The sequence below is a fragment of the Euphorbia lathyris genome, chromosome 1 (assembly GCF_963576675.1).
Source record: "Euphorbia lathyris chromosome 1, ddEupLath1.1, whole genome shotgun sequence".
NCBI lineage: Eukaryota > Viridiplantae > Streptophyta > Magnoliopsida > Malpighiales > Euphorbiaceae > Euphorbia > Euphorbia lathyris.
Genome location: NC_088910.1, coordinates 50712539 through 50738747, shown reverse-complemented (window position 1 = coordinate 50738747; position 26209 = coordinate 50712539). Strand labels below are relative to the sequence as shown.

Below are 26209 nucleotides of genomic sequence, written 5' to 3'. Positions count from 1 at the left end.
CCATCTTCATCAACCCTTTCTACATAGGAAATCTGCTCAAGTTGAAAATTGAGGGAGCAAGGCTGAGGAGATCTGGAGATCAGGATGGCACTGGGTATGAACAAAACTTCTGCAAACCTGAGGGTCACTCAGGAGAACTCTCAGTTTCCTCTATGGGTCAGCACCAGAAAATGGCTCATTACCTGCTGACCTACTTCATCTACCCAAAGATCAACTGCACCACATCAGCAACAAATTTCGAGCAGTGCTTTATATGGCATATGCTGACGTACACTCCCATCAACATGCCGGTCTTTCTCGTTGCTGGTTTCCTTTGAAGCACTGGCACGATGCGGCTTGGATCACTCATCACCAGAATCCTCATCGACCATAAAATTGACCTCAAAGGTGAGGAGATGACTCGAGGAACTGAGATCACAGCTTCCTCGCTGAGAGCATTAAAGTTTGGACAGCCTTTGAAGAAAGGTAAAGCTGCTGCTGCTGCTGCTGGCCAAGCTGAGGGAACTGCTGAGCCAAAGAAAGGGCGAAGGACTAAGGCCCCAGCTTCCCGCAAAAGGAAAACTGCTGAGACTCCTTCCAAAAATGTTGAGTCTCCAGCAAAAAGGCAGAAGTCAGCTGGAAAGTCAGCTGAGAAACGAAGCAGGCAAGGTGAGCCTGGAACTGAGAAAACTGATGAGCAACCTCAGACGAAGCAGAAACCTTCTACACTGACTCCCCTCAACGCTATACCAACTGATTTCGTTGTACCGGGTGACTCTCACTTCACTCAGTGTCAAGGTACATTAGCTGAGTCCGAAAAACATGAGGTACAACTAGATGATCACTTCATCTCTCAAATTGAGGAAGAACTTGATGGTGACAGTACCGAAGAAGAAGAAGAAGAAGAAGAAGAAGAGGCCATCGGTCAGGATGACGCTGAGGACTCTGAGGAGACAGCAAGTGAGCATGAAACTGAGCAGGACAATGCTGGGTTTGCTGCTGAAGATGAGCAAGTACTTGATCAACACAACGTTGATCCAGTCCAAGATCAAGCTGACCAGCCTCATGATGAGCAACATGAATCTTCTCCTTCTCACTCAGGAGATTCTACTCAAACTGTCACTCCACCTCGGAGAAGACGAAAGTTGGTTAAAGCCAGTGAGAAGCCTGTCAGTGAAGATTTTGTGCCACCACCAACTCTTCCTGACTTTACAATTTCAAAGACAACTAAGGACCCCTCCTCAGTAAAGCTGAAATTTTTCAAATGCCAAGCAACCTCTACTACATCGGCGCCATTAGAAAAGCAAGCCTCTGTTTCTTCTCAACAGGAACATGCCGAACCAAATGCTTCTGCCACCTCAACCAGTCAGGTTGAGCCGCTTACTGTTCATGCCATTTCTTCAAGCATGGTGCTGACTCCACACACTTCTGCCGTCAGCACAGACAGTATTCGGATCACCACTTCTCCAACTCAACTCTCTGCCGATCAATCAACTATCCCTAAAACTCAAGTGCAGATTGAGAATACTATTCCAGTCACTGACCAGGTCACTCCTTTCACTCCTCTTCCTTCCGATCACACTGATGTCCCTGAAGGCTCTCAAAGCTATGTGAATGCTACTGAGTCCGGCAAAAAGCTCATTGACTCAGTTCAAGCGTTGATCAGAGACCTTCAACATTCCACTCCTCCTGCTGCTGGGTCTTCATCTATTGAGACGACTCAGCTCTCCCAGGTCACTCAGCTTCTCAACGAAGTTAAGGGACTCAAGGACTTGCTGAACGTCATCATATCTTTTCAAGCACAGCAAGCTAAGCAGGATTCAATAGCCAAGCTGGCTGAGATTCAGCTGACAACCGTGTAACACTTGAACTCTTTGCAATAACAAGTTCAGAAATTGTCAGCTGTGCACACCGACTATGTCACCTCATCTGAAGTGAAGATGCTTTTTGCTCAGCTTCACACCGAGCTACTTAAGACAAATGAGCAAATGGTCTCTTACAATCAGTGCTCCATCGAGCAAATAGGTGAGGCTATTCGCTTGCTCAATCTAAATAAGCAAGAGATGGATACTGACACATTGAAGCAGACCGAGATGCAATCTATCATCCAACAAACCTTCAACCACATTCGTCACAACAACATTCAACGTCAGTATTACGACACAGCTCTTTTGAAGACCTTTCACCAAATCTTTGTTGGCCTTACTGAAGCTCTCATCTGGCAAGCCAAAGCTCAAGCGTTTAGCGTCAATATGCTCAGTGCGGCTGACCTCAACATACCCGCAGAGGTATCAATTGATGGAGTTGCCATCTTTGACGGCGTCAATGAAAGCGCTGACAAACTTAAGGAGCTGTCTAAAGAACTGACTCGAGCTGTCTTAACTGATGCTTTCAAACTTCCTCCTCCTGATGCTGACAAAACGGGGGAGAAAGATAAAACAGCATGAGCGAAGTCAGTCTCAACACAAGAAAAAGAAATAGATAGGCTAGCTTAGTATAGACTAAGTCAGATGTAATCTTTACGCCTTATCTATAAGTTTTGCTGTGTAAACACTGACTTCCATCAATATATCATATCTGCATCTTTTATTCTTATTCTTGAGCTATGATATATGTTAATACATGTTACTGTGTACTGAGTCATTACGTATCTTCAATTAAATCAGCTTTTATACTTATAAATTTTATTGACTAAATCAAATGCTGATAACATGTTTGACATTGTCCTATGTGCTTATAAAACATTATCTGTTAAGAATCCATTGAACAACAAATTACTCAGCGCACTCTATATGATCAAACCTTCCGCTTAATACTGAGTAAATAGAATATGTTGAATTAGCTGACCTATCCGAAAACTGACCTTAGACTTACTCGATTAAACCTTAAATGTTTAGAGTAAAACTAAGTCAGTAGCTCAACCCTTACGGGGGAGTTTGCCAAGTTATAAAAGGTCAACTATCATGGGGGAGCTCATACTGAGTTCCTCGCTGAATAGTTTTGCCAACATCAAAATGGGGGAGTTTGTTGAAACACATTTCCACATAAATTTTGATTTGACAAAATTGTTTAAGTATAATTAAAATACATATTATAAACACACTAAGTTTAAATGCTTTGATTTATTCTACTAATGTGTTTGTTCAATGTTGAGTTAAATTGTTTATAAGACACAAGAATTAGAAGGCCCAAAGCCCAATACGGAAGTCAAGGCCCAAGTCAAACAACTCAGTACAACTCGGCCCGCGTTTGTCAAGACGTTGCCGTTTTGAACAAAACGCAACTCAGCAAAGAGAATGATCTAGAAGACCTTCGGGAACAACTTCAAGATGAAGCTGCTGAGTAGTCTCGACAAAGCGTACAAGACAGCAGCTGGCAAATGAAAACTTCCAGACAAAGTATTTCTACTTTGGGTAAAGTTCAGAAGACACAGTATGCTGTCCAGTTGACTTTACCATAAAAGGAGAGACAGTCTGCTGAGCTGACCGAGGACAGAAGATACACAATTCTGATTGGCCGAGAGCTCTGAGCAAGTCAGGATGACAACGACAGGAAGCCGTTTCCCTCCAACAGTTATTTCGAAATTCGAAATGACCGATGCCCAGACGTCTCTATAAATAGTGCCATCACAAGCTTCATTAAATACAGAACTTGATCAAGCCATTACGCTGACCAAATTTCTACACAAGTTCTGCAAGCAAAAAAGCAAAGCAAATCTTACACTATAATTCTTATATCTGTGTAAAAGTCTAGAGTGATTGTTTCAATCGTCTAAATTGTCTTAGCAAATCTTTGTATAGGACAAAACACTTATCATTTCTAGAGATAGAAAGGAGAGGCTAAGTACTCGGTTTTAGTACTCAGCGAGAGATTAGAATTGAGTAGATGTATAGAGGAAGGTATTCTTGTCATACTCAGTTGCTAAGATTGTAAAAGGTTTGAGGCTCTACCTTTAAAGAGCTCAGTAGAGGATTCGAAATCTCGGAACGTGTTCCGGGGACAGGACGTAGGCTTAGAAGAAGCCGAACCTGGATAAATCTGCTGAGTGAAGTATTTCTTACCTTTAACTCCTTATATATATTGCTTGCTTAAAATAACCAAAAACTGACCAAGTAAAGAGGTCAAGTTGAGTTGTGCGCGTTGAACATCTGAGCTCAGGAATAGACTCTAAGTGCTATTTCCTGACTCAAGCTAAGAAACTGACCTAGTCACCAGTTGACTAAGCCAGTATCTTACTGCTTACTCAGCGCCGCTGTTAAAACCTTTTTCCTTAGAAAAAGAAGTCTGCCCTAATTGCAAAAAAGTTTAAATAGTTCCTAACCCCCCCCCCCCCTAGAACTATACTTGCAACCTTACAAGGGACCAACACCTAAAGCACTGATTTTTAGCTTTCTTGGAACTAATAAGCATATTGATTGTAATAAACAAGATGATTTTATGTCTTGCCCCTCTTGTCCTTTAAGAAGGTATGTTAGACTTTTTTTCCTAATTCTATGAATGAAACCGTTTCTCCATTCGATATTATTCATGCTGATTTATGGACATCACTAATGTTAAGTGACTCGCTCCACAAATATTATCTGTTATTTTTGGATGACTATTCGCATTTTACATGGGCTTTCCACTCAAATATAAATCTCAAGCTTTTCTTTCTTTCTCCAATTCGAAACTATGTTAAGACTCAATTTGAAAAGGAAATTAAAGCTTTTCAATGTGATATTGGGCGTGAGTTTTCTAATGAATCTTTCCTCACATATGCTCAACAACATGGCATGGTCTTCCATTTTTCTTGTTCCCATACTTCCTCTCAAAATGGCAAGGTCGGGAGGCTCATTCGATCTGTTAATAACATAATTCAAACTCAACTTATTCATGCCAATCTCCCTCCTTCATTTTGGGTACATGCTTTAGATATGGGAGTTTATCTTTCCAATATTTTGCCTACTCGAACTCTTGACAATAAAACGCCCATGGAAATCTTGTTCCAGAAAATCCTTTCTTACTCACATCTCCATGTCTTCGGTTGTTATTGTTACCCAAATCGTACCTCTACCTCAAAACACAAATTAGATCATCGATTTGGTATATGCATTTTTCTAGGATTCCCTTCATATCACCGAGCATATAAATGCTATGACCTCTCGACCCATAAGCTCATTCTCTCTAGACGCGTTACTTTTGTGGAACATAGTTTTCCTTCTCATAACATGGCAAAACTTCGGAACAATGCACTTGACTTTCTTGGTGACACCACCACATCTCCACTCATTAATCACATGTTGGCTCAATCTCACATTCCCAAACATCCCCACCCATGCCTGAACCCGCATTTATTCCAATCAGCCCTGTCACGCCCACATCTAATGCTTCACACATACCATCCCAACTTATCACTAGCTCATTTCAATTTGGCTCTATACCTCCACATACCCATCGGCGACCTTACTCATATGTCTTCTACTCCTTCGGCCCCTCAATCTCCTAAACACGCATGGAATCGATGAACTACTTAATCATATCAATACATGCAACTATGCATAAACAAAATTTGAAATCCAAATCAGAAGATGTATTAAGCAAAAAAAAAAAACCAACAAAATCAGAAGATGTATTATTATGACTCATTCGAAAAAAGAAAATAACAAAAATGAATTCCTTAAAAACTATTTAGAAGAATTTAAAAAAAAATAAAGCAAATCAATGAGAAATTATACTGTGTTGTGATAGTTTCAAGTGGACATTATATTGGAACTAACAACAAATCAAATAATCTAAAAAGTTTGTTTTACTACATACGTTGTCGTCCTTGTACTTGCACCAAACTCCAACTCTAACTTTCGAATTACATGCTATGACACTATTTTTACCCAATACTTCTTATTTTTTTTCCAATTAATTCAATAACTCTAAAACTTTAACCGTTCTATAACTTTTTGATATTTTATTTTTTTGCCACATGACAATAACTTTGACAAACCGCCAAATATATCTCTCATTTTCTACGTCTAACAAATTCTATTAAAAAAATATAAAATTATTGAATGGAAATAAGTCATTTTGAACTTTTAAAAATTCAAAATGAGAGATAAAATTTTGGAGCAAGTAAAAGAACAAAACAAACAAACAAAAAACTTAAAATAACAAAACAAAACATAATCGAAAAAACCAGATATGATATTCTTGAAATTCAAAACAAAATAACAATAAAAAACCTCTAAAAAAATACTTTAAATAATTTCTCTTCTATTTTAAATTTAACTTTTAAAGAAAACCATAGATGGAACTCTAACCTCAGCCAAACCTACAGCTTTAAGTTCATTTAAATTATTGTCACCTTAATTTACACATTCAGCCTATAAAAAGTTTTACCACATAAGTCATCTTTTAAATTACACCTTTTAAATATAACCAAATTGGATTGGGTCACCCTAAAGAAAAATTTGCACATTTGACTTACTAGAAACAAACAAAATTATGGCCCTGTTTGGTAAAGAGCGGTTTTGACCAACTTTAGAGGTTTGACCACCAAAACCGCTAATTGGAGTGTTTGGTGGAGAGAGTTTTGGGATGAAAACGCTAATTTAGAAAAAGCTCCTTTTAGGAGCTTTTTCAATTGATCCGTATCAATATGATTAGTTATGCAGTCTATAAAGTTGGATATATGAGAATGTATATGCATAGCAATTCAGGGCATGGCATGGCACTTATATGAAGCAAGAAAGCAATGGAAAAATAAACACTTAACTCAAACAGGGCAACATGAAATGAAACAGACAAAACTAAAGGTCTCAGAAACCCCTGCTACTGTAACAGTCAAAACTAGCTGATAGAAAGTAAGACAGAAGAAAAGGATGCGACAATGCTTGTTTCTTCTATAAATTTCCTACTAAACAAAAAAAACAATGCTTAAGTTTCTTGGTCTACCACCTCGGACCTCTTCCACGGCCTCGGCCTCTGCCTCGACCACCTCTTCCACCACCACCACCTCTTCCTCCATCACCTTTACCTTTTCCATCGCCTTTTAGTCTCATCTCCTCCGGCAAGGGAAGAATTTTATCCACACACTTCCTGAAGCTGAAATCATCCATAGTATCATCATTCCTAATGAGGAAGAAGCACCTGCTCTTAAACATAGGATGGTACCGGACCTGGAAAGCCTGGATCCCAACACCAATCTTCTTCTCTGGTTCTGTATGGCCCTTCTTAAGCAAGTCCAATAGCATCAACTGTTCATACTGTAATGTTTACCAAATGCCAATACATCAACAGAATGGTACATAATTCATGTGAAACTGTTACCAGTTGAAAACAATTAATAACATCGGTTGGCTTATCATCAATTCAAAGCTATGTTGCACGGACACCAGAAACATTATTTCTAAAATGGTCAAGGACATGAAAAAAACAGGGAAAGCAAAATCGCTACTAAAGAGGAGTGTCCGTGCAACATATATTGAGATCAAATGCAACCACCAGGATTCATGTGTGAATATGTAATATTATGCAAATCCAAGTACCACGAATTTCTGCATTCAGGCGAACCCAAACAATCCAGCAAAGGCAAAGATATCAAAATTGAGATGAGGTTTTCATTCCCTGATCATAGGTAGGTTTTCATTCTAACATAACCATATGTGTTAGATATATATTGTATTTACCGAAAATCTGCCTCATCTTCTTCTTCTCCTCCTTTACCCATTCATCCCCTTTCATTGATGTGTATCAGATACATATAGATTACAAAGGATATGATTTGCCTATAATTAAGCCTAGATTAGCTCATAGAGTCAATTAATATGATTTGCCTATAGTTAAGGCTAGATTATATTATAGGCAATTGTCCTATAATTAAGCCTAGATTATCAATTAACATAAATATAGGATAATTACCATAAATATATAATTACCATAAATACAATATATATCTAACAATATGAACACATGGATATGCTTAGAGAACTTAATATCAAAATATTAAGTCTAAAAACTTTTGACGCCTGCATCATATACACCCTCCCAACTATTGATTTCTTAATGAAATTTTCTACAAAATAGAGGCTAAACAAATTCTATACATACATTATAAAATTTATGTTAATTTAACTTTAAGAAAATAAAATATATCAACTGTAAATCAAAATGCAATAATGACGAAGATATGCTCATTTACAATCAATTGAGATTAAACCGAAAAAATTGCATCTTGTATCACTGTATAGATAAAGGTATTCTGAAATAGAAATCATTACCTTGTTGAGATTGAGATTAGGAGGCCAAAAATGAAGGAGTTTGAAGAAATAATCAAACATCTCTACAGACGAGCCGAAACTCTTCGGACCCAAACTAACAGGAACCGATTTATCTTCTACTTTAGCTTCGCATTGATTTTCCTCTCCCTCGTGCTTCTCTAATCTCTCCTCCTCTACTGACAAATCGACCTTCTGCTTCTTAGACATATCGTCTTTTCCTTCTTCTTCTTTCTCTTTCTCCTTCTCGTCCTCTTCCTCCCTAGTTCTCTTGGATCCATTAACAGCCGATTCCCCTACGAGATCCATGTCTTCCACGACTGTGTCTTGCGGCTGATTGGCCTCGATGGGTTTAGCTGTCTCTTCTGCCATACTTGCACAAACGAGGAGAATACTGCTAAAACCCTAGCTTTTAAACCTCAGAATGTTGCTCTGCAAGGCCTTGGGCTGAGCCAGGCTTTTACAGGCCCAATCCTCACTTTTCGAAACCCTAACGCATTTTATGAGGATATTGCCTAAAATTACATTTTTAAATTATTTGTTTTTTTACGTGTCATGTATATTTCGAATTACTCACCTTCCCGTTCTATACTACTTTGTTTTTTCGAATTAATCTCTATTTTAATTTTTTATTTTTTATTTTACTGCATTTTATATTTTTACTTTTTACTTTTAGATGGTGTTTGTTTAGCATTTCGCATGAGCGTTTAGCTGTTTTATACCAAACCGCTAATAGTATAGTGTTTGATTATGATTATAAAATCGCAGCAGTTAGCGGTTTCGGAGCAAACAGGAGCGGTTCACGAAAAGCTCCAATTTGGAACTTTTCACGAAACGTTTTTAATTGTTTAACTTTTGATAAAATTAGCCCAATTTTTATTCCTATCTACTTTGAATATTCTTAAAAAAATATCAATGGTCACCTATTACTAATAACCTGACATGTAGAATCCTTTTTTATTATTTTTCATCCCAACGAATTATACATTTGCCTTTGATAAAATATACCATGAGACAAGACAAAATATACCATGATTTCATCAAATTTCCAGTAATCTGTTTTAATAAAATATATCATGATTTCATCAAATTTAAAAATAGTGTTTGGGACATTACATATATTTATTTATGTTAGCATTTGAAAAATAATAATATAAACATATATATAATCATTAAATTTTTACTATCTATTATTTAGATTATTTTTATCAATATTTGTACAACATGTTATTTATATTATTAAATAATGGGTATTTTCATTTTTTCATATATTAACAGCAACAACTCTTTGTAAATTTACCAAAAACTAATTATCAATTAACTAACAGCAAACAGCTTACTGCAACAGCTAACAGCTGAACCAAACAGGTCCTTAGTCTTAGTCTTATTTATTTTAATTTTTTATCCCTAAACTAATTTCACTTTAATTCATATAATTTATTTTATTAAAAATGTCTTTAAAAATTACTTTTAACCAAAAAAATTATTTTATCATTTTATTTCAGTTATAATGTTTATTTTTTAACTATTTTAAAATATTTTTTATACATTTTTTTTAATACTTTCATTTGAGTTTCCTCTGTTTTACCACCTTTTGGTTTTAACTTATATAGTTACATGTGATTAATTTATTAATACAGAACATGTAAATGTAAAATTATTGTTAAAAAATCCATAAGTCTGGTTGATTCTCTCTTTGAACCAGTCGTGAAGGAAATCAGGGGTTATGTTATTCCTTTTTCTGGAACAGACACAAACAAATAGATAAATTGTCATTCATTTTCTTTCTCCTTGTATCCTTTTCCAAATTCCTTTTCTGTTACTCCTGCGTGAATCAAGCATCTCCTAGATTTCAAATTCTTTTCATTTTGATTTAAATAATTGTGTTAGAAATAAATAAAAAATGAAATTGGTATTAAAGAAATCAATAAAGATTTGAAAACACACGTGAATAAGTTTCGTGACACTTTAAAATTGTTTGGATCGATTCGAAAATTATTGAATTGATTTAAACTAAAGATAAAGTTTACCATTAGATTTAAGATTGAATTGTTTAGGTAAAGATATAATACTCTTATCTTTTCAGAAGTTATATGTAGGATCTGATGAGCTTTTAGGCAACAACATAAATTTTATCGTTAACTTCTGAAAAATGTGAAATCGATTCATATCTTTTAGATACTATTGAGAATAATTCAAATTTCAAAATTTGAAGTTAAGAATTCATTTCGGTTTCAATAATTGTGTTAGAAACATATAAAAAAATAAGTTGAGTATTAATATAAATTAGTAAAGGCTTGAAAACAAGCGCAAATAGGTTTCGAGACACTTTAGTATTATTTTGGATCAATTAAGAAGTTACTTTTTTTTGTAGAGATAAGGAAGGCTAAACGCCTCGGGGACAAAAAGAAAGAAAGAAAAGCAAATAAAAAACAGGAATGTTGAACTCAGAGAACTCTGTTAAGAACTGAACCCCTGTTATTCTCTATAAGGATCTCCTAGAGGCCTGAATGAGACACACTGAACTCATGGTGACCCTAAGAACTAGAATATGCGAAGTTCTCCAGCCAGTCTGACGCTCTGTTACTTTCCCTATAAGCGTGCTAAAAAAATAACACTCAAATCCATATCCTTAAGGCTGACACACCTATGGATGAGCCAGGAGAAAAGATGATGTGCTCCCATATGACCTGTCATGAAGTGTAAAACCCCTTTTGAGTCCAACTCTACAATAAGCTTTCTGATCCCTCGATCCCATGCTAGTTAGAGCCCAAATTATAGGCCTCATAATTCCCTAGCAGAAGATGTGAAGAAGTAAATATTCACTCCACTGTTGAAACACCTTTCCACATGATTTTGATTTGACAAAATTATTTATGTAATTGATAAAAAAATATTCTAACACATTAAATTTAAATGCTTTGATTTATTTACACTAATGTGTTTGTTTAATGTTGAGTTTATTTATCTATAAGACATTAAGATATAAAGTCTAAAAGCCCATGAGTGGAAGTCAAGCCCAAGTCAACATAATCAAGACCTCACGGCCCAAGAAGACGAAACGAAGTCGTATCAAGCAAAACGACGACTCAGCATGAAGAAGGATCGAGAAGCCTTCTAGCAAAAGCTTCAAGAGGAAGCTGCTGAGTTAAGCGACAAAGCAGTCAGGACAGCGGCAGACAAGAACCAACTTCTAGACAAAGTATTTCCACTTTGGGTAAAGTTCAGAAGGCGCAGGAAGCTGTCTGGAAGACTTTGCCAAAAATGTCGAAACATTCTGTTTGCCAGACGAAAAGCTGCCGAGCACTGCCGTGGACAGAAGATGCAAGAATCTCATTGGCCAACGACACTGAGCGCGTACTGAGTGACAACGACAGGAAGCCGTTTCCCTCCAACGGTTATTTCGAAATTCGAAATTACCGGTGCCTCAAGTGTCACTATAAATAGGCCTCTCATTTGCTTCATTCCAGGCAGATCTTCAATTAGCCGAAACGCTGTCCAAATTCATACTTGAAGTTCTGTGAGAAAAGCAAAGCAAAAACCTTACACCAATTTCCAAATTATTGTGTAAAAGTCTAGAGTGATTTTCAATCATCTAAAGTGTCTTAGCAATTGTTGTTTAGGACAAACACTTTATCATTTCTAGAAGAATAGAAAGGAGAGGCTGAGTACTCGGTTATAGTACTCAACAATAGATATAGGAGTGAATAGAGGTATAAAGGAAGGTACTCTTGTATATTTAGCTTCTATTGTAAAAGGTTTCGTGCTCTACCTTTAAAGAGCTCAGTAGAGAATTCAAAAAGCTCGGACGAGTTCTGGGGACTGGACGTAGGCGGAGAGGCCGAACCAGGATATGTCTGCTGAGTAACATATTTCTAACCCTTAAACTCCTTTATATATTGCTTGCTATAAAACTGACTAAGTAACGAACTCACGATGAGTTGAGTGCACTAAGAAGCTGAGTTCAGGAATGGACTCTAAGTGTTATCTCCTGACTCAACGAAAGAAACAGACTTAGTCACAAGTTGACTAACCTTGTGTCTTAAGAATTACTTAGCACCGCTGTGTAAAACTTTTCTTAAGAAAAGAAGTCAGCCTAAAGTGACAAAATTTTAAATAGTTCCTATCCCCCCCCCCCTTAGAACTAAACTTGTCACGTTATAAGGGACCAACATCCACCCCCCCCCCCCCCCCCACACACATACACACCATTTCCCATGTTCATCTCGCAGAAGGCCACATGTTGATGCCATCCACGGGTTCCCTTTACAGGCACCATCGGTATTGAGCTTCATCCAACCCGGGTTAAGAGGATGCCAAGAAATCCAAATCATGCGTGGATTAAAAAAAGGACCAATTTTCACAAACTTATGACCTCTAATAAATTCATCACAAAACATAACCAACATGTCAATGGAATAAGCATGTGTAGTATTGTTTTTTAAGAGATATTCATTGTGCCATTTCCACAACCACTAATTGCAAGAAAATAGGCGAGTTAGCAATTTTTTCCAGCCATTACTCATGTTAGAACCTGCACACATATGAATCAACAAATCAAAAAAATAAAATTGGAAACATTTTGAACCTGCAAATAAATGAGTATATTTAGTCGTTCCCTCGGAATCCATTAGCGTGAAGGGTCTATTCTCGGCCATATGACTCAACAGCTACTCCCGGATAAAAGTAAAACACAAGCTTGAAACAATCATACATGCATTGTTCCGCAGAAGAAAAGGGAGACATGTCACAAAATCCATCTTTCTTCATAACGGCCAAGTTCCATGAGCACTGAAAGGGAAACCCAATGGGTTAAGTGATGTCTCTAGGATTTCTCTTATTTCGTCCTTTAGTAAACATATCCAAAACCGAGATGGTGTGAAATTTTTGTTACCAGAAGGCCTGTCTGAAACAAAAGTCAGAAGATTGGTGGGAAACTTAGAGATCCAAAATGAATCATCATTACCCCTCACAGTAGGGGTCCAGAGATGCCGAAACAAAAGACCAGTCAACACAAAGTCCAGATCCTCTTATACTTTAACTAAGCCCACAAGGTCTAACCAGCTATTTAATGACAACTGTGTTGGGAATATCTCTAGCTCTTCTAGAACATTCAATACGCCATCGGGGAAGGGGAGGTGAACCCTATTTTCCAGAAAAATATCGTAAAAACCCAGATATTCATTTGGGACGTTTGTTAATACCTAGTCAGGGGTTGGAACCCTAACCCCTAGACTGGTGAATTTTGGATAGCGTGATACCAATTTCATCAAAGAAAGCTCATCCATGGTAGAAGGTTGCTCATGATTTCGAAGATTGGGGACTATAGGCTTCTTTGATTCCCCAGCAACAACACCCTTCTCAGCCCGAGGCTTATTTCCTTTATCAGTTTGAGATTTCTTACCTTTCTCAATCGACAAACTCTTACGACCCATTACTCAGACGCGATATTAACTACTTTTGCGGATCTAAAACTAAAAGCAGAAAGCAAGGGAGAAAAAGCCTTGGAAATAAAGAAGCTTATCGATCCCCAACAGACAAAAAAGAAGAAGGTAAATTGCTCTGAAATCAAAGATACCACTAGGTCTCCAACGGATGAAAAGTGAGAGTGAAGGAAGAAGATTAAAATGCCTTGGAGTAAAAAAAAGCCCATAGGTCATCAACAGTCGAAATGTGATAGGAAGATGGAAGGAAATGAGATGCTCTTATGTAAAGAAAAGAAGGAATGCAGAAGGAAATTGAAGGGGACGGTGAGAAGATGAAAAGACAAAGTATTTAAAACTTCCCATCATTAAAACTTCTGGTAAATTACATACGTGGTGTACAACCTTTATCTGTTTTCACACTTTGGTGTACAACTTTAAATTTTGCACACTAAAATGTACAACTTTCAGATGACCTCCCACTAAAGTGTACAGCCGGTAATTATAACCGGTCAACCCTAATAACAATTTGGTCAACGTGACACCTCATCTCTATTTACTCTTTAAAAATTAAATATAGTCCCACCTATTACTAAATTACATTTATAGCCTCAATTAATTACACCTCTCTTCTACTTTTATCATATTTTCACTCTTTTCCATATATTATTGTCTGTAACTCATTTCTCTATCCAAGTTTCTCTCTCTAAAACCTCTCTCTTCCGTTTTGCCTCCGTTTCACTCTCCTTTCACCCAGATTTTTTATTCTATAAAAATATTGAATTAATCTATAAAATTATTGCTTGCTTTAAACTAATGAGAAGATAGTAGAAGAACAGAAGGGGAAGATAGCAGCTCTTCTCTTTCAAAAAGGAACACCAGCTCTTCCATGCTTAGGCCATTCCGGTCTGCTCCCTCTCCTTTGGCTTCCTACTCTCTTCTCAGTTCTTCTCGTCTTCAAACGCACGTGGATGGCGATGACAGCCACAACAATGGCGATACTCTCCTTTACGGCTTCATCGGACCTAACCGGCGGCCGAAGGTTGGCGGTGACGGAGGAAGACATGTGGGAGTAGATGGTAGTGAATCCGGTGAACAGAGTGAAAAGATGGTAAATTCGGAAACAAATAATATATACTCTAATAAGAAAAAGAACAGAAGATGGAGATATGTAATTTCATCGACTCTGAAAAGCTATCCCCTCACCTCCTCCTACACGTAGTCCAAAACCCCAAGCTTCCACTAAGATTCATAGTCCGAACAATGTTAAACGAGCAGCAAAAAAACCCCACCGGAAACTAGTCGTAGCCACAACCTTCGATCCCGATAATACCGTAACAACTCTAAACTCAATTGTTCACAGGGATGCAACATCTAAACTCAAGGCAGAAATGATCTCCACCGGTTCACAGGGATGCTAAAATTAATATTTGGTTGCTCATAATTTCAAATCCAAAGATAAATTTGTGACACCCAGAAATTTTCACAAATATATGAAGGTTTGCATTTGTATTTATTAATTTACTGCTTAGTTTGTGGAAATATAGAAATTAATTTGTACTTTATGGGTTCCTTCTTGAAATGCAAATCAATGGAAGAAAATGGTGGAAAAGGAGAAGAGAAACGAAGAGGATCGAGGAGGGTGAAGAAAACAGGAGAGACAAAGAGATAAATAGGTGAGAGAATAAAATAAAATGATAAATACATAGGATGTGATAGATGAATATAGGTAATCATTTAGGATAAGAGAGTCATTACATATATAATGGGTCCCACTTTGTAAAGGTATAGGTTGAAAAATGGGTGATGTGTCAGTTTGACTTGCGTTGACCGGTCACAAAAACCGGCTGTACACTTTATTGGGAGATCACCTGAAGGTTGTACATTTTAGTGTGCAAAATTTAAAGTTGTACACCAAAGTGTGAAAACAGGTAAAGGTTGTACACCACATATGTAATTTACCCTTAAAACTTCAATCAAGCATTTCCCCATAAAACAAGCTGTCAGCGCAATGCTCTAGATCGAGTAAAAGAAATACACGTTAGCCACGCATGGAGCAAGTTAGTTGTAATTATTCAAGTACACTTCAAGAACAATTAACAGGAGATAGCTCATAAAAGGTTCTCTTTAATAGCCTTTATACCCTTAAAAGCACAAAATCCTGAAAGAATGTCTAAAAGTCAAAGAGGGTGGGACATCTGATATCATGCAAAATAACATCACACGGATGACGTGAGCACCACCCCCTTTGAGATTAAAGACCACGTGCAAAGGAGACTGCCCAAGGGCACCCTCAAAGGCTCCGGCTTCCTCCGATGGAGGAATATTCGAGAATCCTACATGACAAATGATTATTTCCAAGACTTAGTTTTCTTACAGGACACAAATATCGTCAATTCATAATGATTCCTAATCAGTGAGGACTTAACCTAAAAACCCTATATATAAACAGGTATATATACAATATACGATGCGCTAACTATTATCTCACAACTAGTCCATACTCTTCGATCCTTCCTAAATCATAAACCGACTTAGGCATCAGAGTGGTTCGTCGGACTCCGGCCCCGTCTAACTTTCGGTTCTATTTTACAAGTTACTAGGACAGAGGATTGTTAAGACAACTTGGACACGTAGACGAGTTTAGATACACGGTTATCATTGATTAGGCTAACGTTTTTTCGTTGAGATTCTAGCTTTTTTTTTTCTTTTTTCTTTTTGTATTATATTACTATCAATACAAAGGAAAATTTACAATACACTTGGTGTAATACGCTTTACCAATCAATTGTAATCACTTGTATCTATTTATTTTATCACACTAATAATCTCATACATAATGGTTAGGGCTATGCAAAAAGTCTCAAAATCGATTATCGAACCGAAATCCTTGTTTTGTTCGGTTATTTTAATACTCTTGTTCGATTCGATTGTTAATTTTGCGTTATTCGATATTCAGTTATTGTTCGATTATTTCGAAAAAAAAATGGTTTAACCGAATCCGAACCGAATTTATATTTACTTATATTATATATATTCTTCATACTTCAATTTTTTTTTCAAGAAAGATTGGGACGCGATTAAGTGGCTAGACATCCCAACTAGGTTGGCACCCCTAACGCACCAAATCAACCCGGAATATTATTAATAAAAAAAAGTACAGAGGGAGGAAAAGAAGAATAAAAAAGGTTCAAAACAGAAAAAATTAAGGAAAACGAACATGAGCAACATTACAAAGGTCGTAAAAAATAGACGATTGACAGAAATGTGGAGCAGAATGCCACCATGTAGGAGTCGTAGCCGTTTTGCCAAAACGGGCAAGTTGATCTGCCGCCTGATTGCCCTCTCGATAGATATGAGTGAATCTGCAATTCATATACGAGAGTCTAGATAAATACTGAAGCCATTCTTGTCTAATCTTACAGGGAGCCATGGTAATCTTTCTGTTTAGCATATCCACCGCATATGCAGAATCCGATTCAATCCAAAGATTGTGCCACCCCCGTTCCTAGGCAGATTCTACGGTAAAAATAATGGCAGACAACTCGGCAATGTGCGCATAGGAACTAGAAAGGTTAATAGCATAGCAGCCAATAACAAAACCACGAGAATTTCTGAAAATCCCACTAGCACCGGCGATACCTGGCGCCCCGTCCGCTGCGCCGTCAGTATTAACTTTTATCCAGCTAGATGGTGGCGGGCACCAACGAACAATGATAGGGTCCGGCGGAGGCCTAGCACGGCTCGGTAAATTAACAAACCATTTTGGTTCCTGAATGTAAAAGTGAAGCCGATTCTGAAGGAATTGGATTGAAGGGAGATCATTTTCAAAAATAGCCATATTCCTAATGTACCAAATGTACCAAACAACAGTTATAGAAGCCAAATTCCACCATTTTCTCATAGAAATATGTAAACGGACAGCTCTAATCTCCCGTAAAAGATTCCCAAACGTCAGCATAGTACTACGATGGATGCCGAAAACAGAGAAGACAACATTCTAGAGACTATTCGACACAGGGCACGTGACGAAAAGATGATCTATTGATTCAATATGGCATTTACACAGTTCACATCTCGAAGCAAGTGAAAAACCACATACCTGTAAATTGGTTTGCACCGCAATTTTTCGACGAATCACTAACCAACATGTGACAGCCCGCCTAGGGGGTATAAAGGCATTCCAAAGAAATTTGTTCCACTCAACTGGAGTGTTGCTGCAGAGCGAGCTATAAAAACCTTTGGCAGTATACATACCTGACATAGCCGGCTTCCACACACAGGTATCCGTTCCGTCCCGACTGCCAGAAACCCTCTGGATGTTCAATTGGAAAATATCAGGAAGCCGATGCAAATTAGTCCAGGATTCATCAGCGTGAAAGGAGTGAAGCGGATCATAGAGCTTGCGTTGAATATTTGTCGGGATGTCGAGCTGATTTGCAACTGTCGGTGCAATCCAAGAGTCCGTCCAGAAATTCAGTTCAGAGTTGTCTCCAAACCACCAGGTCACTTCCAAACTAATCTGATCATAAATTGGTCGAACAGAGGTCCAAATCGATGAATTAGAAATATAACGCTTAGGTATACCCGATTGATTAAGGAAACGATTTCGCAGCAAAGAAGGGATATAACCCTTTCTTTGAATCAAGTCCCAGCTGAACTTACCAAGAAGAGAATTATTGAACAGTCCAATATCCTTGATACCTAGCCCCCCAGATTCAAACAATTGACAACACTTCTTCCATTTGACTGTAAGAAGCTTTCTCTGATCCTTGTCCTCAGTCCAAAGGAAATTTCTGAGCGCTTTATCAATCTTTGTGATGAGAGAGGATGGCCACTTGTAAATCATAAGCGAGTGAATTAAAGCACCCGTTAATGTATTGTACAAGAAAACTAAATTTTTTAATTTTAAACATTATTGAATTAATTTATAATCTATCATGTATTTAATTAATTGGTTTTGAAATTGCCAAATCAATGAAGTTTAAATTTGATAATTTATAATAGTTTAAAAATTTAAATTAGAAATGTGGAAATTTCGATTATTTGATTGGTAATCAATAAAAATTGGGTTGATAAATTCAGTTATTTTAGTTAGTTAGTATGGTTTAGTTGTTGAAATTATACAAATATTGATTTAATTACTCAGTCATAGTAATAATATGTCTCTCTTTTATTTAATTGGTAAAGTGTACTGTATATTATTATGGTAAAAATTGTTATTATTTTATTATTATTAGACCAAAAATAGTTTTTTGTACTCTTCTATAATATCTAAATGAATCATTATGGGAGATTTATAAAAAAAAAAAAAAAAAAAAATTTATGGAGAGCTTTGTTTACTAAAATTAAAGAAATTATAATAAATCGGAAAAAAAACTAAGAAGAGATATGTGGAGCATAGCATCCTAATTTGAAATACTATGAAGAAGTCAATCAGATGAGAGGCATCCATATTGACTGTGAATAGGAGGGTTTAACTTGCATACCACGCTCTGAAGAAATTGTCAAATATTTGAAGCCTAATAAAATGTACTCAAATGGAGAAATACTGGACATGGAGCCAGCCCAGAGTCCGGGGATGGGATTGAGGGAGCTGTGGATTCCCTTGTAGTCCGCTAATATTTGTTTATATTTATCTATACTATATATAATAGCGGAAGCATAGAGAAATGAAGAGAAGTGTTTTAGAGGCCTTTTTGATGAGTTGTCAACGTAGTAAAAAATCAAAATTAAAAGATTTAATTAATTAAAAATAATAGATTTATATTTATAATATATTAAACAATTACTAGCCTGATCTGTCTTCTCTCTCTCAGATCTGTCTTCTCTCTCTCAGATCTGTTGTCATGGTAAAGAATTTTTATGAATATTGAGAGTTTTGAGATTTATCTCTTCTCTTTTATATTTTTCTCTCTCTTTTAGATCTATCTTCTCTTTTTCAGATCTGTCTTCTCTCTCTCAGATCTGTTGTCATGGTGAAGAATTTTTATGAAGATTGAGAGTTTTGAGATCTATCCCTTCTCTTTTAGATCTTTCTCTCTCTTTTAGATCTATCTTCTCTTTTTCAGATCTGGCTTCTCTCTCTCAGATCTGTTGTCACGGTGAAGAATTTTTATGAAGATGGAGAATTTTGAGATCTATCTTCTCTCTCTCAGATCTATTTCTCTCTTTTAGATCTATCTCCTCTCTTTCAGATCTCTCTTCTCTCTCTAAAACACAGGATCAATTTTATAACTCAATTTTCTCTCTCTCTCTCTCTCTCTCAATTAGTTATAACTAAATTAACTATAACTAATAGTAGAATTTAAGAAAAGTAAATCTCTCTCTCTCTCTCTCGGCGATGACCAAGGCGATCGTGAAGGTTAAGGGGGATGGGTCGGTGAAGGCAGGCGGCTGGCCTGTGTCGGATCTGGTGGTGGCGGGGCGCGGGCGGGGCAATGACTCCGGGATCGATGAGGCGTGGGCGGCGGCGGATGATGGGAGATCCGAGGGATATCCTCGGGGGAGGAGGCGGAGCAACGGGATTCGGAGGGATCAGTCGAGGGATATGAGTAGATCGGAGTGGGTGGATGGTGGGGAGGCAGATCCGGCGGTTTCGACGGGGGGTGCTAGGGGTGCGTCGGTGCCGTTGGGGGCTTCTAGGGATGCGGCGGCCGATCGGGGGCTGGAAGGTGTTGGTGCCGCGGCTGCGGCCCTGGACTCGTTTTTCGCGGAGGGACGCGCGCATGATTCCGGAGTTAGAGGGCCGCTTCCGGTGCTTGGGCCACAGGGAGTACCGGCCGTCTCTCCCCAGCAGGATGAGCATGCCGTGCGACTTTCGTTGGCCGTGCAGGCCGCGCAAGCCGCACATACTGCGCAAGCCGCTCAAGCGGGAGTTTCCATGGATTTGGGAGGCCCCTCCTGGAGGGATAAGTTGCTAGGGGTGTCAGAGGAGGATCCCATGATGGAGGTGGATGCTTTTGAGAATGATTTCGGGGATTTTCTCTCTGATTCCGATTCTGAGGATGGAGAGCCTGATAACCCACTGTGTCCTAGGATCCGGCTGTCCTCAGATGACAAGCGGGTCATGAGATCGAAGTGGAAATTAGCGTTAATCGTCACTGTGTTGGGGAAAAGGATCAGTTTCAATTATTTTGCCTAGAGGATCCAGGCTCAATGGGCAAAGAAAGGAAAGGTTACTATCACAGACCTTGAAAATGACTATTATGTCATTAAATTCACAAGGGCTGAGGATTTCAATGCTGTTGTGAATGGTGGTCCGTATATTATCTCCAATCATGTGTTGGCTCTGAGACCTTGGGTCCCAAATTTTGATCCCCATGATTGCTCTGTTAACAGGATCCTTACTTGGGTTAGGTTCCCGAGCCTACCTCTTGAATACTACAATGATAGGTTCCTGAACAAGATAGGTAGCCTTGTTGGGAAAGTCCACCATGTTGATAAGACTACCATTGGGGCAGTGAGAGGCAAGTTTGCCAGGGTCTGTATCGATATTGATCTCGCTAAGCCTCTTCTTTCTCAGTTCTGTACTCAAAACAAGGTCTATCATATTGAATATGAAGGTATACACAACATTTGCTATGAATGTGGTATGTTTGGCCATACCCTTGAGGGTTGTCCTAAGAGGAGGAAGGACGTGGAGGAGTTGGTGCAACCTATCATAGGCGAAGCTGAGAAGAGTCAAGGGGAAGTAAGGAGCTTTGGCCCATGGATGCTTGCCAAGAGGCCAGTGAGAAGGAAGCCACGGGCTAATGTTAATGCTAATCATTCACCAGATATTAGTACGAAGATGACTACTCTCCAGATTGCTCCTGAGATCAAGGTCAGACCCCCAGATATTAAGAAGGGGATTGAGACTGGAGTGGACTCAGCTTCGGGTTCTGGGTCAAGGTTCGGTGTTTTGTCTATGGAGGAAGATCAGGACTCGGATCCTTCTGATAAGCAGATTGATTTAAGCATGCCTGGTCTGGAGTCGGTAGAGCATGCCTCTAGTCTGGGTAATTCTATTAATCCTCTCTTTGTCTCTAATGCTTCTGCTAAAGGCAAAGAGATTCCCCAGTCTATCCTGTCAACTGGGAAGGGTTTGAGTAGGGAGGCGAGTACTCTACATCCTCCTGTTGATGCTCCTATTGGTAAGACTATAGGAGTGAGTAAGTTAAACATGAAGAATCCCAAAGGGAAACCTAAAAAGAACCTTCATGGTTTGAATTCTTTGGATAAAAGGGGTCCTTCTGGGACCGCCTCTAGGCTCTCCGGAGCCCCGAACAAATACCTGATCTAGGGTTTGGGCCTGCGTCTGTAGTCTCCCCCTCTGATGGACTTCTTTGTTTGGAATGTTAGAGGTGCGGTGAGCAAGGCTACCCGCATTCATGTCAATGATCTCATTAAACAGTTTAACCCTTCCTGCTTTGTCCTTCTTGAGACCAAGGTTAGTGGAGCCAAAACAGATGAGGTGGTTAGAAAGTTTAAGAATTGGAATTGCGTCAGGTCGGAGGCTACTGGCCGGGCAGGGGGGATTTGGCTCTTTTGGAAGCCAGGTCAAGTCAATATTGATATTGTTACTATGGACAGTCAATTCATCCATAGTAAGGTGTGTTACCCGGGTAATAAACCCTTCTTTATTACCTTCGTCTATACTGATCCTGTTTCGACTAACCGAAGAAGGTCTATACTGATCCTGTTTCGACTAACCGAAGAAGGCTATGGGAGATCCTTCATTCTTTTAGCTCTAACATGGTGGAGGCGTGGTTGGTTGCCGGGGATTTTAATGACATTGCCCTCTTGAGTGATCAGAGAGGAGAGGGTAATCATTATGTGAACCGGTGTCTTAATCATAAGCAAAGTATGGATATGTGCGGGCTTTCGGACCTGGGTGCTGCTGGCCACAAATTTACCTGGAAAAGGAATAGTGTGTTTGTTAGGTTGGATAAGGTGTACGCTAATGTTGCAATGATTTATAGGTTTCCTGAGGTCAAGGTACTTAATCTCCCTTTCCGTCACTCAGACCATTGCCCTATCCTCATTAATTTGGTCAAAGGAAATCGGCTGAAAGGTAATAGACCTTTTAGGTATCTGGTGGCTTGGGAGTCTCACCCCGAGTTTAAGGATTTCGTTAAAAGCAATTGGCATCCCCACTCTGATGTTCTCCTCGCTACTGAGGAATTCAGGAGGAATGTGGCTGTTTGGAATAAAAATACTTTTGGTCATATTATCAGGAGGAAGAACAAACTCTTGAGGAGAATGGAAGGTGTTCAGCGTTGCTTGGAGGTTCGTTTTGATCATAGCCTGAATGGTCACCTAAGAGCTCTTCAGAACGAGTTGGAAGTTGTGCTTAGACAGGAAGAGCTTCTGTGGTTCCAGAAATCTAGGAAGGCTTGGATTCAAGACGGGGACCGGAATACCAGGTTTTTCCACCTCTCAACGATCATTAGGAGACAGCGAAATAGGATCGAGGCTATTAAAGACGCCAGTGGTGAGTGGATTTTTGAGGAGGAGGACATTCGGCGCCTTGCCCTTGATTTCTACAAGGACCTGTTCAGAGAGGAAGCTGTGGACCTAGAGAGTGCCCACTCTGGCATTTCCTTTCCTCGTTTGGGGGAGGATGCTATTAATAATGTTTTCCATCCCATTGAGCTTAAAGAGATTGATCTGGCCTTCTCCAGCATCGGTTCCACTAAGGCTCCTGGTATTGATGGTATCCCCGCTAGTTTTTATCATAAACACTGGGACACTGTTAAAGAGGGTATATACAGCTTTGTGTTAGGTGTCTTTGGTGGTTCGAACGATATCAGTTTGGTTAATAAAACCCTCATTGTCTTGATTCCTAAGGTTGCCAAGCCTTCTTCCTTTCTCCAGATGAGACCCATCAGTCTTTGTAATGTCTTGTATAAAGCTATTACTAAGATTGTGGCTAATAGAATCCGGAAGATCCTTCCGGATATTATCAGCCAAAATTAAGGGAGCTTTGTTCCTGGAAGACAATTGATGGATAACGTTGTTATTGCCCAGGAGGTTGTCCATTCTATGAAGATTAAGAAAGGCAAGAAAGGGATCGTGGCTCTCAAGCTGGATCTGGAGAAAGCCTATGATAGGTTGAACTGGAGCTTTCTTCTGGATAGTTTAGCCAAAGCTGGTATCCCGGAGAACTGGAGGAATTTGATTGGAAAGTGTATCTCCTCTCCTATTTTCCAGGTTATGATCAATGGGGATATGTCGGATGAGTTCTCTCCATCCAGGGGTATTCGTCAAGGGGATCCTATGAGCCCCTTCCTTTTTGTTATTGCCATGGAAAGATTGTCTCACCTGATCCAAGAGGCGGTGAGCAAAGGGACTCTCCACCCTGTTTCCATCAACAGACATTGCCCCCCTGTTACCCATTTACTCTTTGCTGATGATGTCATGCTTTTTGTGGAGGGTAATGAGGAACAAATTAAGGCTGTGATGGATATCCTCGACTGCTTTTGTGAGGCTTCTGGCCAGAAGATTAACATCCATAAATCCTGTATGCTTTGTTCCAAGAATATGGATAATAGCTTATGTAGAAGACTGAGTGAGATGTCTGGCATTCCCTTGACTCAATCATTTGGGAAATACCTTGGGGTCCCTCTTCATAGTGACAGGGTGTCCAAAGCCTCTTTTAAAGACATTTTGGACAAATCTAACGGTTTGTGTGCTAGCTGGAAAGCTAATTCTCTTTCCCTTGCAGGTCGCCTTACTTTAATCCAGTCTATCAACTGCGCTGCTCCAAATTACATCATGCAAGCCTGTAAGCTCCCTGAGCCGGTCCTCAACAACCTTGATAAAATTAATCGGCGTTTTCTATGGGGAGAGTCTGGGGATGGGAGGAAGATTCACCTGGTCCCTTGGAAGGAAGCCTGCCAGCCTAAGAGAAGGGGGGGTCTTGGTATAAGGCAAGCTAAGGACAATAATAAAGTCCTGTTAATGAAGCTTCTTTGGAGAATGTGGCAATCCCCCTCCTCCCTTTGGGTTCGTCTTCTGTGCGGCAAGTATAGGAAAGATAGAATCTTTGGTGGCCCGAAGGACAGGGTTGTCAGCTGTTCCTTCCTCTAGAAAGGGCTTAGTGTTGTTTTTGCTGAGTTTTGTACGAGGATTGGCTTGGAGGTGGGTAATGGGAGATCCATTAGTTTCTGGTATGACACCTGGATTGGTGACAAACCGTTGATTGAGGTGTGCATCGCCCCTCCGCCGAATGATCTCCTCTCCTGGAGAATTGCTGATGTGGTGGAATCGGAGGGAGACTGGATCTGGTCTAAGTTCGACTCCTTTCTTAGCCTGGAGACCCTCCTTAATATTAGAGGTGTGAAGATTAGTAATCAGGAGGAGGATAAGGACAGACACTGCTGGGCCTTGACTAATAATGGTTCTTATTCTTGCAAATCGGCCTATGAAGCTTTTACCCCTAATAGGGCTGATCCTTCCTTTGAAAGTTGGAAGTCCATTTGGGCCCTTAAAGTCCCCTACCGCATTAGGAGTTTCCTATGGCTGGGAGTCAAAGACAGGCTCCTCACGAATGTAGATAGACGCAGAAGGCATTTGGCTGTATCCGGTGCCTGTAGCAGATGCAGCGGCCATGTGGAAACCTTGTGCCATGCTTTGAGGGATTGCCCGAATAGTAGAAAGGTTTGGGAAGGGGTCCTTCCTCACCACATCCTTCCTTCCTTTATGGGGTTCTCTGATATTGACTAGTTCTCTGAAGGCGTTAATGGGAATTTGTTGGCCAGTATGGAGCACGGGGCTATTCTCTTCGCTATTATTTGTCACCAAATGTGGAAATGGAGGAATGAAGAGTTATTTGCTGAGAAGACTGTCTTTATTCCTGACCTCTGGTTTTACTTCTCGAAAAAACTCTCTGTTATTACAAAGAGTTTTGAAGGAGAGCCCCTGGTTCACCCCTCCCCAGTTAAAGAGGTCCAGTTAGTTGGTTGGAGGAAGCCCAGGGAAGGGGTTGTCAAGTTGAATACGGATGGCTCCTGCCTTAGTAATGGTAGAATTGCTGCTTGTGGAGTTCTTCGGGATGCTGGTGGTGCCTGGCTGGCTGGGTTTACCCATAACTTAGGTACGGGCTCCTCCTTTACTGCGGAGCTCTGGGGGATCTTGTCTGGCATTAAACTCGCCATTCGCATGGGTGTTAAAAGACTTTCGGTGGAGTCTGACAATTTGGAGGCTATCAACAGGATTTCGGATAGACAGGTTGTTTGTCTTAAGAGTCAGAATATCATTAAAGCCATCTTGAGGCTTCGTCCTGCCTTCGATTCTCTTACCTTCTCCCATATTTATAGGGAGCAAAACCGCGTGGCGGATCGCTTGGCAGCTGCTGGGCATGGGGGGATGTTAGGTGTTTCTACCCTTTCCGTTCCTCCTTCTTTTCTGTTACCTTCTCTTCTTGAGGATAGGATTGGGGTCAGTCTTCCTAGACTGATCCCGGGTTAGGTTTTTGTTTGTTTGTTTTTTTTCTTCCCTTCTTACAAAAAAAAAAAAACAATTACTAGCCCATTAATTAAAATAATAAAAGAAAATAAGAGTTACATGAAGATGAAA

The 26209-nt window shown here is 39.3% G+C and overlaps 1 protein-coding gene across 1 annotated transcript; it reads right to left on the bottom strand.

Annotated features, from left to right (window-relative positions):
* Positions 1–6704: 6704 nt before the first annotated feature.
* Positions 6705–8618, bottom strand: LOC136232287 (protein EMBRYO DEFECTIVE 514). Its single transcript, XM_066021350.1, has 2 exons — positions 8229–8618; positions 6705–7214 (listed from the first exon to the last, which is right to left on the bottom strand). Exons 1-2 carry the CDS (start codon positions 8595–8597, stop codon positions 6900–6902), a joined length of 684 nt encoding a protein of 227 aa, XP_065877422.1. The 5' UTR covers positions 8598–8618; the 3' UTR covers positions 6705–6899.
* Positions 8619–26209: the final 17591 nt, after the last annotated feature.